At 42.6% G+C, this 17,779-nt stretch overlaps 1 protein-coding gene across 1 annotated transcript; it reads left to right on the top strand.

The window, feature by feature from the left end:
• Positions 1-9,100: 9,100 nt before the first annotated feature.
• Positions 9,101-14,124, top strand: LOC134459615 (uncharacterized). Its single transcript, XM_063211961.1, has 5 exons — positions 9,101-9,372; positions 9,530-9,787; positions 12,037-12,315; positions 13,182-13,365; positions 14,049-14,124. Exons 1-5 carry the CDS (start codon positions 9,108-9,110, stop codon positions 14,122-14,124), a joined length of 1,062 nt encoding a protein of 353 aa, XP_063068031.1. The 5' UTR covers positions 9,101-9,107.
• The last annotated feature ends 3,655 nt before the right edge of the window (positions 14,125-17,779 follow it).

Here is a 17,779-nt window from a genome sequence, read left to right as displayed (position 1 = left end):
ACAGACCCCTCTGCAGGGCCGGCACGAGGCATAAGCGAACTATGCGATGGCTTAGGGCCCCCGCGCTAGTATTGTGACGTTCTCGAACGAGCCGCTTCTTTTGAACGGCTCCCAGAAGTGAACGACAGGAACAGCATCATAGCTGGGCCACTCTACCTCTTTTATGTTCATTTTTCAATATTTTTCAGCACGTGACCTTGAATGAACTTTCCACCATTTTCTCTAATCATTTATGTCTTTCTCATGTACTTATACTTACATAATGGATACAGAAGCCATATAGGGGGATATCTCAATGATGGTGGGTATAACATAATTTTTCATGTACCACTTTTTATTGTAAAACCCTACAATAAACGCAGAATATAACGAAGAGTAATAGTTTTGAAGCGAAACTAAGACAAATGGCTTCCTTTTGAGAAATTTTCCTCCAAGAAGTGCAGTGCATGATGGGTACACGATCTACAGACAGCCTACCTATATCCTTAGCTCCTACCCCTCACAGGCGAGTGCAAGTAAATAAAGCTTATGAAGCATCTGATCTTGAGCCGATGGTGGCATGGGGGTGGGTGGGGGTGGATGACATTTTGCTTAGGGCCAAAAAAGGCTTCGGTCGGCCCTGGACCTCTAGACACCAGTGCAACACCCCACCACACTGCTCCAGGGGCTTTAAAGGGGCATTCCACCGGTGGAGACATGAATATGTTACTGAAAGTGGGTCATATGTATAGTAGAATAGTAACATACATTTCTAATTTGGTGCCTTCTTGGCCAAGAAAAGGCAGAAAATGACTTTTTAGTGCTTGTGGATTTGTGACAACAATCCCCATAATGCACTGCAATGCTCAAGTTCCACTGGCCACACCTAGTTATTTGGGACTGTATGCATCATCCCTCCCTCAGCTTGCAGGCAGTGTTGCCAGATTGGGCTGTTTCCCGCCCAATTGGGCTGCTTAGGATGGTCGTGTGCGGGTAAAAATGGCATTTAGCAGAAAAACCCGCCCAATTTTAGCCATAGAAATCAATAGAATTGGGCGGGATTTTGAGCTTCTAGGCTGGTTTTTGAGCATTTTTGGGCTGGAAATCATCAGCCTCATCTGGCAACCCTGCTTGCAGGTGCATCACAGTGGGACAGACATCACTGGAAAGGAGAAGCTGGAGCACACTGCAGCTTAGTTTTCAAGACTTTATTTTGTGCACACACGCGACCAACGTTTCTGTGTTGCTACACCTTCTTCAGAGTCAAATGATAGCAAAAGAGAGACACACATTTCAAGACTTGACATTCACAGGTGATCCTACTTGGTTTGGCTAAATTGGTCTGATCTCATTGCAGGTAATTGACCCCACCCCCCAACACCAGGACAAGATTGTAGACAATTAGACAGCTTGCCAACTTCCCAAAACAAAATAAAAAGTGAAAAAAACAATACACAAAGAACATTGTCAATAAAACCACAGCTACAATTATTAGAAGACCACAGCTGCGATGCTGGAACAATTTGTTACAGAGAGCAAGACATATTGTGTTCCTCATTTATGCCCTGAGGCTCCACTGAATTTAGAGTATGAATCCAAAATGCCTTTCCACAAAGCCTCTCTGTCTAATTGTCTGCAATCTTGTCCTGGTGTTGGGGGGTGGGGTCAATTACCTGCAATGAGATGAGACCAATTTAGCCAAACCAAGTGGGATCACCTGTGAATGTCAAGTCCTGAAATGTGTGTCTCTCTCTTGCTATCATTTGACTCTGAAGAAGGTGTAGCAACACCGAAACGTTGGTCGGGTGTGTGTGCACAAAATAAAGTCTTGAAAACTAAGCTGCAGTGTGCTCCAGCTTCTCCTTTCCAGCTATGCCAGTGACTTACTGGCAGTGTTGCCAGATGAGGCTGATGATTTCCAGCCCAAAAAATGCTCAAAATCCGCCTGGAAGCACTAAATCCCGCCCAATTCTATTGATGTCGATGGGAAAGATTGGGCGAGTTTTCCTGTAAAATGCAATTTTTACCCGCAGACGGCCATCCCAAGCAGCCCAATTGGGTGGGAAACAGCCCAATCTGGCAACACTGCTTACTGGAGCCTCAATGCCAGTGATTTCAAAAGCACTGGGACACTGATCTGTGATAGGTCTGTTAGAGCATTAGGTCCAACCCCCTATGGGCGGGGTTGAAAAGGTGGGAAAAAGGCTTGTAGTCTCAACAGAAATCCACCTCTCTTACACTTCCTATGTCGATGATGCAAAATGACCATTTTTACATCATTGACATAGGAAGTGTTAAGAGATGAAAGCGGATTTCTCCTATCTCAGGGGGAATTGAGAGATTTTTGAAAGACCATTCAAAAGTATGACTGGGTGTCTATCAATGGAAAGCCTAATGCAAAATGGGTGGAGTGTCCCTTTAACCAATACCCTGTAGGCTACCTAAAATACAGGTAAGTTGCTTTGAACACAAGTGTCAGCTAAGTGTAATGTAATGTAATAAGAGAGAGACACTTCTGGACTGATAGACAGACCAGTGAACCACTTGGCAGCAGTGGCCTAGTGAAAGAGATGGGCTGTGGATCAGAGGGTTGCAGGTTCGAATCCCACCCCCATCCCCATCCCAACACCCTCTGACTAATGCCCCGTGCCAGACCAATGAAATGAAGCGGGATATGCGACGTCTACCTCAAATATACAGTGCCTTCAAAAAGTCTACACACCCATCCTCAAAAAAATGACAGAAAGACAAATAAATTCACAGCTTTCTCCACCTTCAATCTATTAACTATTAACCTGTACAATGCAATTGAGAAACAAGCATAACGCTTTAAATGGAAACAATAGAAGATAAAAGACTTCAATTAACATGGTTGCATAAATATACACACCCTTAATTTAATACTTAGTTGCAGCACATTTAGCTTGTCTGGGCCATTCCAAAACCTCAATATTATTCTGGTGAAGCCATTCTTTTTGGGCGAAGATTTTGTGCCACTACCATGGCCCCTGTGGAAATGTTCATAATTCCCTCCTCCCTAATGAAGGCCCCAGTTACAGCTGAAGAAAAACAGCACAAAAGAACAATGCTGCCACCACCATACTTCACGTTAGGTATGGTGTTATTGCGGTGATGTTTTGCGCCAAACATTTCCTTTTGAATTATGTCCAAAATGTTCAACCTGGGTTTCACCTGAACACAACACACCTTCCCACATGCATTTGGGAGATTTAGCAAAAAAATTTTTTTTTTTTAAATTTACCTCACCAAGATTGAACTTTTGGGTCATAATTCAAAAGGGTATGTTTTATGTGTATGTGCTTATGATGAGCTCAAGGGGGCGTTGGAAGGCGTATGATAAGGTCAAAGGGGCATTGGGTGGCTTATGATGAGGTCAAGGGTGCGTTGGGAGGCTTATGATGAGATCAAGGGGGCGTTTATTGAAACAAAAAAGGTTGAGAACCACTGATCTGAACTGCGACTTAAGGTTATTATTACTGAGCATCAAACATATGGAGCAGCAGTTTCTCTTTCAACAGGCATGGTGTCTCATCACGGACAAAGCCGACCAGTCAATTCCTGGAACCACAATTACGCAAGGGGGAGGCCAGGACACACACACACGTGCACACACACACACACACACACACACACACACACACACACACACACACACACACACACACACACACACACACACACACACACACACACACACACACACACACACACACACACACACACACGCACATTTCCTTTTATGCAATCCGCGTCATCCCCCACCACCACCCTTGTGCAAGCCCCAAACACGAGTCATAGCAACTCTACTCATACACTATGCAATATGCAACTTCGCGCACCAGAAATCAGTTTGAAACGTTTCGCTCTGCATTATCCAGCATCTTTATCAGGGATTAAGTATTAAAGGCTCTGTATGCTCTCGCAGCAGACTGTTGCAGAGATGTGTTTTTTTTTTTGCGGACAGTTTGGATTTTTGCTCTAACGGGATCAATTGGTCTGCGCTATGCTATTCATCATCACAACGGTAGAGGCAACGAGAGGACTCTTCAAACTTTCTGCAATACAAGGAGTAAGACTATAACGTGTCCGTTGCTTTGTAGCTTCATTTATTTACAGTACACAGACTCACTCGACGACAATGAATCAGCAACGGCAATGAATGAGTCCTCCGACGTGAACGTACACAACAGCGCCCCCTAGTGAGTGTTATTGTAAAGCACATGTCCTATTGATTAGTGCTATAACAGTGTTGTGAAGATGATTTGATGGAGCAGGGGTTCACAACCTTTTCCTACTTGAAATGCTCACAAATGTTCAGGCTCCACCTCTGCCCCTATAAACAATACAACTCTAATAAATAGTCAAGAGCAACTCATACAGAAATATTATTTGTAGATATTTAGAAAAGGATTTCATGTAATATGACCCAATAATGCTATTTTATTTATCACTGTACAGTATATAGACTATGTGAGTGTATAGGTATACAGTATGTACCAAAGGTTGTACCAAAAGTTGTATTTTATTGTAACTACTGTGATTTTATGATCATCACAATGGTCTGTAATGATGTTGAATTTCAATAAACTACAAACGAAACTCTTCTCCATTAGGATTGGACTATCACCACTCCCCACTGTTGTGTTTGTGTGTGTTAAAAATCATTCAGTAGATATGAAGAATAGGCTAGAGAACAAAAGGAAGGATAGCCCTCCTACTTTACACAGGTTAAGACTGAACATCTGACGGGCAATAAAATCTAAAGTAGGAGTGCTGTTGTCCTTTCTTTCCTTTGTGTTATTTCTTACAGAATTATCAGCCAGTTGGTCTTTTCTTCAGTTGAATTGAGCATGTTATATGATCAATTCTGCTGGCACATCACACACGCTATAACACAATGTAGCACTAGAGGGCAGTAGAGATGGAGATATGAGGAAAAACAAACACAGACACACACACACACACACACACACACACACACACACACACACACACACACACACACACACACACACACACACACACACACACACACACACACACACTCTCTCTCACACACACAAACTCTCTCTCTCTCTCTCACACACACAAACACACACAGACACACTCTCTCTCTCTCTCTCACACACACACACACACAGACACTCTCTCACACACAGAGACACACTCTCTCTCTCACACACACACACACACACACACACACACACACACACACCACACACACACACACACACACACACACACACACACACACACACACACACACACACACACACACACCAGGGATGGAAATAAGCACCCGTCCACCTGCCAATGACGGGTAATGTTCAGTGGTGACTGGTACATTTTTCAACCCACCAGTCACTTTGACGGGTGAAAACTTTCACCTCCACTTGTGCTATGAATAGCCTGAATGTCCAAGCGATTTTTTTTGTCCAATGGGATATGCCATTCTTCACCCTAAAATTGATTAGCAGGAAATTGTGTCTAAAAATTCAAAAACTTCTGTGGGAAGCCCCCCACACTCCCAACCACGTAAGAAGTCCTCCTTAAGGACATGATCAACCTAACACAAACATATAAATGTATATTCATAATAATAATTCCAATAATAATAGTTTTAATAATAATAATAATAATAATGAACTTATTTCGACTATTATTGTTGTTATTATATGAGTTGACTGGTAAAAACGGAGAGTGACCGGTAGATTTTGAAATCTTCCTGCCACAGTGACTGGTGGGGAAAAAACTCAAGTTCCACCCCTGATACACACACACACACACACTAGGGCTTGACATTCACTTCTTTGCTCACCGGATGTGGCTGGTGGTTTTCCTGAGTCACTAGCCAGTCAGTCTGTCTTCTGGCCACAGTTGTGTTGTCAGTATTCTTTCTTGGCCATGCACAGGAAATGTTGTGTTGTTAATTCAACACTTATAGAGTTGATTTGACATCATTTGGACTCAAATGAACTCTCTAAGTGTTAAATGAGCACTGCAGAATTTACTGTGATGATATGAGCTCTGAACATGAAGTGCTACAGGAAGAGCAGAGCAGTGCTATGACAACGTCATTATTCTTGAAAATACACATAACCAGCTGATATAAAGGCTCAAATAACAGGATAAACTGTGTCCAGGGCCGGATTTACGCACAGGCTAGATATGGCTGCAGCCTTGGGGCCCCCACCTGCCAGGGGGCCCCTGATTGGCCAGAAGTGGAAAAAATGCAGACTTTTGACCCAATGCATTATTGAAAATGTATCTATTGTGTTCAGTTCAGTTGGTAGACATGTTGCCCTCAATTCCTAGCTCGTAATAATGACATTATTTAAAATTTGCCTTTCAGGGGGCCCCACAACAACCTGTAGCCTAGGGGCCCCGGGCAATGTTAATCCGGCCCTGACTGTGTCTGTATACCCAAGAACAAGTTACCCGTCAACATGGCTACAGTGAGACTTCAGTACTACAACTACTGCCAAGTTTTACCCCTTTAGGCCGGTTTGCAGGTGCCAGTGTCAAGCCCTGTCAAGCCCTGACACACACACACACACACACACACACACACACACACACACACACACACACACACACACACACACACACACACACACACACACACACACACACACACACACACACACACACACAGAAGAAAGACATCCCCGCTAGATTCAGTTCCTCTTTGACTGACCTGGCTGTCCGGACAAACACACACGTACACACACACACACGTACACACACACACACGTACACACACACACACGTACACACACACACGTACACACACACACGTACACACACACACACACACACACACACACACACACACACACACACACACACACACACACACACACACACACATACACACACACACACATCCCACTTACCCAAGCTGCCATGTGAGTACCCACACACACATGCGTAAGCACACACACCCACACACATGCACACGAGATGATGTCTCATTGCAGAGTCTGGATTGTTCCTTTTTCAAAGAGAGGTTTGAAAATGGACTTCTAATACCTGATTTAGACCCGGGTTTTAATTGATTTTAAAGTTTATTTCTGTAGTTTATTTGGTGGTGAGCAGACTTAACTCCTTCAACGGTCTGACATTATTGTCTGACACCTGCAACAAGTGACTTTGGATGTGCGCGCCCTACCCAGAGCGACTTGAAGATGGACTTCCTCATAGTTTTAATGCTTCTCTGGACTCTTTGTGGTGTTCATTTGAATGCTATGAAGCTTAATATATTCAAAGGTGGGTCATTTTTAATTTCTTCAAAGCTTTTTTGTGTCTGTTTTAATGTTTGTTACTCTTGCGAGTCACGTTTGGCCAATCATTTCTAGACCCATCTAAGAAATCTAATCAACATTTTGTATTGGAGGAAAAATGTGTGCTGTATCCAGGTCCCGATTAACGCACAGGTTAGATATAGTTTCAGCCTAGGGACAAATAAATGAAGCAAAGGACAGCACTCTTCAGATTTCTTCTTTGTCTATTCTCCCGAAGGCGAATAAACAAAGAAGAAATCTGAAGAGTGCTGTCCTTCGCTTAATTTATTCATTCATGCTTTTGAGGGATTCAGCACCCAGTTAAGAACTGTTAAGTAGCCTATTTAGGCGATATTGTGAGCACGTCTTCTCCACTTTTTTCAGCCTAGGGACCCCCGACCTGCCAGAGGGGGGGGGGGGGGGGGGGCAGTTGGCCAAAAGAGGGTAGGGGTTGTGGGGGACACAGATGCAGTACTGAAGAAAAAAAATGTGTTCAAATATGTTACAAAATGTCTTCTGTTTTGGCCTCCAGCATCAGGTACTGTAGACTAGGGGCCCTGTCTGCGCCGTTAACCCATTGATGCCTGAAGAACCTGCAAAAAGGCTGCTGCATGCCTAAGCCCTTAAACTGACATTGTGTGATATTTTTAGTTGTTTATTTCCAGAATACATGCTGCCCATTCACTAATGTTAACTTTTTCATGAATACTTACCACCACCATAACATTCTAAGTATTCATTATGACTGAAAATATTGCTCTTTTCATACATGAAAAGGGGGATCTTCTCCATGGTCCGCCATTTTGAATTTCCAGAAATAGCCATTTTTAGCTGCAAAAATGACTTTACTTGGGCCATTCTATAAAATATTAGTTTATTATCTAGTAAACTTACATGAGAAGATCAAATTTAGCAATTTGCAGCCGGCCAGTTTCAATGAGCAGCATAGTTGCAGTACCCTTTTCGACCATTTCCTGCACAGTGTCCCTTTAAAAAAACAAAAAACTGACATATCTCAGCCTCCAAAGCACATAAAAACATGCAATAAGTTGCATTTAAATGCCAAGACCCTCATCTTGCATTGGACTGTATTCATTCAGCTCTAGCATACCAAGATTTGTAATAAAATTGTCTCAAATCTCATGAGCCTGAATGTTGCGTCATGCAGCTCCAGGCGCCAGGGCCAATGTTGCGCAACGCAACATCCCGCATCAATGTGTTACGTAACATTCTCTGTGCAAATTCACCCATCAAACACCACAAGGATATGTATGCAAGTGACAGGAATTTAATTAATTTAATGAAATGTAGCCTAATTTTGCTCAACATATGAGTGCCAGTTTGTAGTTGAACTCCAACGTATATTGTACCAATCAGCTATGATGCGGTTCGGTGACAGAGTGCTTGTATTCTGCTTTCAACTCTGTTGCTTCCTTGGCTCGTGTTGCCCTTGCTATGAACACAGTAGAGGGATTCTTTGCAGCTTACATTTATTTCCTCTGATGTATTGGTGCCATTAGTGCTCCGATTGCCTAATAATCACTGTGACGCCGTCTGGTGAGACTCATTCTGATTATTTTTTTTAATTATTTGCGGGTGGGGTGTGTTGTTTTTTTCCTTTTTCTGGAAGACCTTAAGCAGCTAATGTGGAAGTTAAGGGAACATAAAGAAATTATGTTTATTTTATTTATTTTTTCATCATTTCGGAAAAACTCAACTTTACAAAAATATTTTTTTAAAAGATATGCTGTATAGAGACACATATTTTCATATGAGAAAGATCCCTGTTGTTATAACTCTCTATCTTTATTAGATTCTGACTGCATGAAAACCCTGCTGGAGGGAGACACCTACACTATCATGCTGAATTCCCCTAAACAAGATGGCGACTCCCTGGTCTGGAAATGTGACATCACCATCATTTACGAGCGGAGGAATGGCACCGTTAAGGGCTCAGCAGATGTGGACGACAGAGGCTCGCTCACGCTGAAGAACGTCACCACTGCAATGGCCTGCACCTACCAGGCTCAGCACTGGAGCAATAAGCCCTCTCATCTGAAATCTCTAACAACCAAGATCTGCGTAGTCCGTAAGTATGCAGCAATGGCTTTCAATGCAATCTCTATTGTACAAAGGTTCCGGTTCCACAGCCAAGGTTCCAGTTCCAGTAACTCTGTTCTGATCTGTGTGTTCTACAGCCAAGGTTCCGGTTCCAGTAACTCTATTCTGATCTGTGTGTTCCACAGCCAAGGTTCCGGTTCCAACGTTGACCGTGGTGTGTTCCTCATCCGGTGAAGGAACCCTCCACTGTGAGCCTGGGGGAACCAAAGGGTTCTCCTCCCTCTCCTGGTTCCACAACAACAGAGAGATGAAGGAGAAGGTTAACCCTTTCACCCCCACGCTGCATGGAGCAAGTGACCAGTACAGGTGCAGGCTGACCAATGATAAGTCGAAGGAGGACGAGGAGGACAGCAATGACGTCACCATATCGTGCTCAAAACCTGGTAAACTACTTGGCCGTTATCCCGCTTATTTGTCACAAAGTTAGGGTACTAATTTTAATCAATTACTGTCTATAAAGTTGTAGGAATCATGCCAACTGGACCGGTTATGTGGCGCTATTCCGACATGTCGTTATTCCGACGTTTTATTGTCGGAATACCGACACGTTTTCCACCGTCCGCCGCTATTCCTACATGACGCTATTCCTACATGCCGCTATTCCGACATCCCTAACCCTAACCCTAACCCTAACCCTGGGGATAAAAAGTGTCGGAATAGTGCTATGTCGGAATAGCGAGTGCCCCCCAGCTGGACCAGTATCTTGTGACCAAGGTAGACGTGTCGCTATACAAGCATCTAACTTAGACACATCTAGAGTCTTTGTTTGGAATGCAGACGTTATGATTATCTTATTTTCAGTATGATGTGCATGGGTTGAACAGGACTGGTCACGCATGCCTACACTGTCTGTGTGAAAGGCAGAGTAGAACACACCGGCCAAAACTAAGCAGGAAGACCTCATTTGTCTTGCTTCCATTCCGCAACGCCTCAGTATGGAGCCGGCCTTATGCTGAATTCTAACACTGTGCAGTCCAGTTCTCGATTCTGATTGGCTGATAGCTGTGATCAATTGAGCGTAAACCTACACCTTCCACCTGAAGATTCTATACTCATGAACGGCGTGACGTTTTCCATGTGCGTTACGCCCATTTATGGGGGAAAACAACCCATGCAAGTCAATTGGTGATGTTGTGGTTTAATAAACGAAAGATACGGACCTGTAGACTAGCGTTGTTCACGCGCAACATGCCGAAAACGTGTTGTGTTGCCGGCTGTTCAAATGATATAGCCAAACAGCCGTGGCTGAAGCATGGAATGTGTTCATTTAGGTTAGCCGATGTAGCATGTAAGTCAATGAGACATTCGGTTTGTTTTCACCCATATAGGGGCGTAACGCAAATTTAAGAGCAAAGTACCCGGATGGCCGTTCATGAGTATGCGCGTCCAAGTTAGACCAAGAGCATCTACGTCGGTAATGAGAATATTTTGCAGTTGGGGTAGGGAGTCTGCAAGAAGAGCACATCTTTGCACTATCTGTGGTTGGGGTATCAGTGTGATTGCAAAGACATTTCATTCCTGCGGTGCTAAGCTCCTCCTTGTCGAGTTTTTTGTAGCGAGTGTGTGTCTGGCAGCGCGACGCACGCACGCACACCGAGTAACGTTGCCGGGGTAACCACATTCACTTCCTCAACCGCAACGGATCAAATTAATTGTTACTAAAGCGTTTTTAAAGAAATTTGGTCAGCGATTAAGTGTAACAGTATTAGATAAGCAATAAGCCACTTGAGTCTGTGGGTTGTGGTCAATTGATAACGGCCAAGGGAACGTTTACGGCACTCTGCTTCGTGTCGTGCCCCACTCCCCTTGGCCGTTAACAATTGAGCACAACCCAATGTATTGGCCGGGCGGATATCTGCCCGCGGGCATGTTCACCAATAGCTCCAGAAGATACCTAGCAGCTATCAATGTTCAGCGCAATTTACTTAATTGCGGATCAGCCTTTTGTGGCAAGCATGCTTCAAATTCCCTCCAGGTCCAGCAAGATAGCTTACAGCTAACTGCTATTTGCACACATTACATTACCTACTCAATATCACAACACAGTGTCTACATTTTTTAATGACTATGGTGTTTTGGTGTTAGATAACATTTAAATGCCGTGATATCGTTCTACATTTGAAAGAGTGGTGTGATATAAGCTGTCTGCTTCTGTTAAAATGCTAGCCGTTAGCTTACCTGATTAGCGTACAGCATTGAGTGATAAAATGGTAATGTGGAATAATCATATATTTAAATTTGCATAAATTAAGCAAAAAATATGTTGGAAGCCGCACGGACAGCCGAAATGTTTTACTGAAAGTGTTGTAACTCCCACCTATGCATTTCATATACCCATTTGATTGGTTATGGGATCATCCATAAGCTCATTTTGATTAGTTATTGGACCTTCTAATTAGCATGGAGTTGGGGTTTCGCGTCTTCTGCCACCTTCGCCATATGAGGCAAAATGTCGTTGTTCATAATAATACAATTAATAGATGGATTTTTGTTTGTAAATTATCTTTGTAATATATTTAGTCATCCATGTTTGCTGTACATTCAAGACACATTACTGTACCTATAACATTCTGTGGATTTTGCACATTTATTTTGAGTTGACACACTTTTAATTTTTATTCTTTCCCCCCAGCAAAATGCAAAGAGAAAGTGGAGGGAGACTCGCATGTCATTTCAGTGGATTTGCCTTCGTCTGACAGCAGGTCGTCCTTAATCTGGAAATGCAATGAGACCGTTATCTATTCCACCAATGGGAGGGAGAGGGCTTCGTTCCCACTGAGCGTTGACAAGAACGGCGTTCTTCTCCTGACCAAGCTCAGTGCGGCCATGTCATGCACATACACAGCTGAGTACGTCATCGACAAGAGAACGGGCAGGAAAGCCACCAAGACAGAGGCACTCTGCGTGCTCCGTAAGTTTTCACTCAAAAGGAAGGAGAAAATATATCCGTTAGGCTGCATATCATTGTGAATCAAACGTACAATGAAATATATTTTCTATTAGATAAGACAGCCTGATCTCACAGAATTCAGTGAAATCGACACGGACACTTGGGACATGAAATCTGTGGCAGTTTCACAGATGTTGACAAATTTCCATGTTAGGGTCACAGAAATGTTTTCTGTGATGAACTCACGGAAGTGCTTTCCACTGCACTATGGTAAGTCTGTCATTAGAAAACTGACCCCATCATGGAATTTTGGCAACATTTTTGAAAACTGCTCAGATTTTGTATCACAATAGTCTGTGTTAATTTCACAAAATTATGTGAGATCATGTATAATGAGCCCCTTGGGGAGGACAGCATGTGAAGTCTTTTAGTCTTTCAGAGGGTTGCAGGTTCGAATCCCACCCTGACCTCTCCCTACACCTCCATCCATGGCTGAAGTGTCCTTAGGCATGCCACCTAAACCCATTGCTTCAGGGATCAACACCCTGAAACTAAAAATAACTTAATTACATTACATTACACTTAGTGGACGAACGCTTTTATCCAATATGACATACAGTTACGTATTTACAGGGCATTGGTTACAGTCCCTGGAGTAGTGTGGGGTGGGGTTAGGTGCCTTGCTCAGGACGCTTCAGCCATGAGCTATAGAGAGAGGTAGGGGCGGGGTTTGAACCTGCAACCCTCTGATCTCAAGACCACCTCCCTAACCATTAGGCCACAGCTGTGTTAGCTAATTGCAGTATATGTAACATAAAATCATGTTATAACGTGGAACTCTGCGCATGCGTGTGTGTGTGTGCGTGCGTGCGTGCGTTCTATTGCAGCCAGGGCTCCTGTTCCGAAGCTGACAGGGAAGTGTTCAGATACAGGAAAGGTCTCCCTCCACTGTGATCCCAAACCCCCCGCTGGCTTCAAGCTCTCCTGGCTCATCAACAACAAGGAAGTCAACGACAGCAGTAACCCTTTCCTGCCCGGACCACAGCAAACAGGAGGGAAGGACTTTTACAGGTGTTCAAAAATGTTGATAGTGTTAAAACCTGGCTCAAGATGACGCCATTCTTACCGAGCGAAAACACCGGTGGCGACAATGATCAACAAGAGCGACACGAGCAATAGAAGCGACATAGTAGACCCGTTGACAGCAGAATGCAAGCATTCTGACAATCCCATTGGCTGTGGCGGCTGTCGCTAAACCTTATCATAGCTCATTTGCATAACATTCTCTGAAGTCTAACTACAAACTGTCACTCAAATCACTCAAATCGCGTCTAGTCACCCAAAACACTTTTGTCTCTTCTGTCACCAGCGACTCAATACTAAATTCAATTACTTCCGGTGACAAGATCAAGCGTCAGAGAATCGCTGGACTGTGCCGCAATAGCAATACGTGCAATAGAAGCCACAGAGGATGTCTGTTGAAAGCAGAGTGCAAGCATTCCGACATTCCCAGTGGCTGTGGTGGCTGTTGCCGAACCGCATCACAGCTGTCACTCAAGTCGCATAAATCGTCTCTAGTCGCCCAAATCGTTTTTGTCTCTTCTGTCGCCAGCGACTCAATATGAAGTAAATGACTCGCCGGCATAGCTCAAGTCTCATCTGGTCTATTTGTGCCATGTGATGCGTTGTCTTAGTAGCCTAATGCAAATTATTAACATTTGATTCTGATATTTTCATTTGTTCTTTGCCTACAGGTGCAGACTGAGCAGCAGCCTCAGTAGTGCTGAAAGCAACGCGGTCACCCAACCATGCAAATACACGAGTGAGTAACAACCAAAGAGGCTTGAGACAAGAGGGCTTACTCACGTCATAACAGTGCAGTACGAAATGATGGCGAGGGGAGTACGGAAATGTTATTCTTCTTCTACGGTCAGTATTGGAAGCATCAGGGAAGCATGCAATGACACTTCCGCGAGTGTCGGAGTGTGGAACAGGTCATAGGACAGCGTGAATGTTTGTCAGCTGTCCTTAATTACCCCCAGCAATTACTGCTGACCAACAGCTGCCGTTAATTTGGCCACAAATTATCCATCATGGTGTAGCCCCCACTGACCATGCGCAAGGGAGTACGGAAATTGTATCCATCGCACCCACTGACCAATGACCATGCGCAATGGAGTTAATTTTCCATCCACTCGTGTCCTCAGGCAACGCCCCTGTACTACAAAGTGGCCAATGCATTTCCCCCGAGAGATTGTTCTTCTGTGCCGAGTTTCTTTGGTAACAACTACTACTTGTATGTACAGGGTTTGGACAAAATAACTGAGACACTTGTCATTTTAGTGTGGGAAGTTTCATGGCTGAAGTGGACCAGCCTGTTGGCCAATCTTCATTAATTGCACATTACACCAGTAAAGTGAAATGTAAGGTTAGAGCACAGTTTTTTCCTAAAAAATTTGCAATGCACACAACTTAATACAACTTCAACATATCAGAGTTCAAAAAATAGAAATTCTTGGTGCGCATGTAACTGTTGTCTCTTTGACCGAGAGCCACGTTATCCAAGGTAATGTCTGCATCCCACCAAGAAGGAAGAACCACATCCAACAGGATTAACTGTGGATGCAAGATCCAGGAAACACACTAAAATGACAGATGTCTCAATTATTTTGTCCAACCCCTGTATGTAAATAGGTAGAAACTTTCATGGCATGTACACAGTAAAAACGGGAGTGTCAATTTTACTCTTTAAGAGTTAAATTTAACCCCCTGTCAGATAACATTTGGTCCCGCTCAAAAATAGAGTAAAATTTACTCTTTGGCCAGTGTAAGATTTTTAGAGTTAATTTTACTCTATTTTGTGTCAAAATTAACAATGAGGTGTGTAAAAATATTTAACACTATAGACAGTGTAAGATTTTCAGAGTTAATCTGACTCTACATTGTGTCGAAATTGACAATGAAATGTGTAAAAACACTGATCTCTTTACACTGCCAGAGTAAAATTATTTCACTACATAGAGTAGTTTCCATTATTGAAATACACTAAATAGTGTATATTTATTTCATTTTATATTAAATTAGTTCACTACATAGAGTAGTTTCCATTATTAAAATACACTACATAGTGTGTATTTATTTCATTTTATATAAAATTATTTCACTACATAGAGTAGTTTCCATTATTAAAATACACCGCATAGTGTATATTTATTTCATTTTATATAAAATTAGTTCACTACATAGAGTAGTTTCCATTATTAAAATACACCACATAGTGTATATTTATTTAATTTTATATAAAATTAGTTCACCACATTGAGTAGTTTCCATTTTTAAAATACACTATATAGTGTACATTATATTACTGAAATAGTATTGCTTTTAACTGCTATAACATAAGAAAATACATACAATCAAAGTACTGTAGCAGCATTTATTTGCCAATAACTCCTCGGAGAAAACAATATGGGTCAATGTACATAGTGAGTCATTCTCTCCATTCTTGGATAAGGAAGATCATCAACATGAAAAGCAACAAAATCTTATTTTCTTTTTGGAAAAGCAACAAAATCTTTGTCCGAGTCACTTCAGAAGCAAATAAATGTTCTTGAACAGCTTCTGTAAATAAAGGTATGGTGAGCAGCACCTTTTTGTCCTGTATGATCACAACTGAATGACAGACTCTTTTGCATGCTCATGAATTTTCTGGACAATATCTTCCAAAAGTAGTCACAACAGAATTAACAAACTGGGCAATACCTGCTGCTTTTAGATCGGAAATGACAGAGGCACAATTATTTACAAGGTGCTGTGAGGATAAAGCTGGCTCTGACTCAACTTCTGCCCCATATGGCTGTTCTGCTGGATTTGCATTACCACTACCCCAAATACTTTGACAGTGTGGTGATTCAACATCAGCAATAACACACACACTATTCACATGGCACTTGCTCACTTGCCACCCCCCCCCCCCAAAAAAAAACAACAAAAAAAAACAACAACAACTATTGAACAAACATGAGCATCCCACTTGGCCACATTGAAGATAAAGAGTCCTTCACGTACAGAGCCCATGTAATAATTTGAGATGCCTTCCAAGATTGTTCGTTTACTCCACCAAGATCATTTAGAAAGCACTAAATTGTTTAAGGTGATACTGTCCCATTTTTGGAAATTATTTTACATTATTTTACACCTCCCCTTGAGTTCAATAATAGGGTTTTACCGTTCTCCTTTACTTTCAACTGTTCTCTGGGTATGGCAGTGCAAACTTTACCTCCAAGCTAGCAGTTAACATTGAGTCCTATGAAACCAGCTGGTGGCTAACTGGTGTCATAGGACTCAATGTTAACTGCTAGCTTGGAGGTAAAATTTGCACTGCCATTACCCGAGAACGGTTGAAAGTATAGGAGACCGGTAAAACCAAGGGGAGGTGTAAAATAAGCTTTTTCCAAAAATGGGACAGTGTCACTTTAAAGGACCACTTCAGTCAATTTCAATAAGCTGTTGCATTGCTCACGCTACCCTTGACTTGTCAGAACCCGGTGATGCCAATTTTTTTCTTTCAGAGATCTGAGCTATTGTAATGGGGGCAGCTTTTGTTTACTTTTTAAAAATTCTTGACATAGGCCTACTACAAATATTTTCTCAAGAGGTATCACTGTTTGCTAGTTGTCTGCTGATGTTGCATAACCTTTTTAATGTTTTTGGGAATAAATCAAGATGGGTTTTTTTTTAATGTAAACAAACACCTGCCCCCATTACAATGACCAGGATCTCAGAAAAGGCTGGAAAAAATCTCAGGTACTGACAAGTCCAGGGTAGTGTGAGCATTACAGCTGCATGTTGATAGTGGCTTAAGTTATCCTTTAATTGAGTCTAACGCACCATTCTAGCTCGTAACTCTGCAATTCTTGGCGTTTCCTTAGTTTTCCCTACATCAATGTTGTAAATGGAAGTTTGGAGAAAAGTGAAAAAGTTGTTCAAGGCAGGACTGTAAGATGTACCAAAGACAAAGTGGGCCTTGAATAGTTCATCCAGGGCTCCGACTGAGGTGGTGCCTTGGCATGGAAGTGCGTGCTTGTCGATGGCAATGAAGAAGGAGTGAATGCTGCTTTTTGTGGGTCCCTGTGCAAGGAGGTAGGGCTGACGGCTTTCAGTGATGTTGTCTAGATGCTGCTGCAGGCTTGTTCCCGTCTATGACAAAACACATTCAATAACACAATTTATTAGAACAATAACATGACATCACTCTCAACTCTAAAAAATAAAGGATGTAATAATGTTATGTTACTAGTGGTTGACTCAGGTTTGAGGGAATGATGTGGAGTGGTGTTGGCCCAAGGTAGCACAGTGAGGGTGACCATGTTTAAAATTATGTTAGAAAGTGTTAGGGTAGAGGAGTAATGTTTGAAGAGGTGGGCTCAATAGTGGACTCATGTTTGAGGCTGTGCATGTGCAGGATATTATTCGTATAGTGCAA

The sequence above is a fragment of the Engraulis encrasicolus genome, chromosome 12, assembly GCF_034702125.1.
Source record: "Engraulis encrasicolus isolate BLACKSEA-1 chromosome 12, IST_EnEncr_1.0, whole genome shotgun sequence".
NCBI lineage: Eukaryota > Metazoa > Chordata > Actinopteri > Clupeiformes > Engraulidae > Engraulis > Engraulis encrasicolus.
This window is presented reverse-complemented; position numbering and strand designations above follow the sequence as displayed.

Excerpts from the sequence above, each read along its gene's own strand:
- LOC134459615 (XM_063211961.1), top strand. The coding sequence starts at position 9,108 with ATGAAAACCCTGCTGGAGGGAGACACCTACACTATCATGCTGAATTCC. Across the intron at positions 9,373-9,529 it reads AACCAAGATCTGCGTAGTCC|CCAAGGTTCCGGTTCCAACG; the intron begins GTAAGTATGCAG and ends TGTGTTCCACAG. Across the intron at positions 13,366-14,048 it reads GGAGGGAAGGACTTTTACAG|GTGCAGACTGAGCAGCAGCC; the intron begins GTGTTCAAAAAT and ends CTTTGCCTACAG.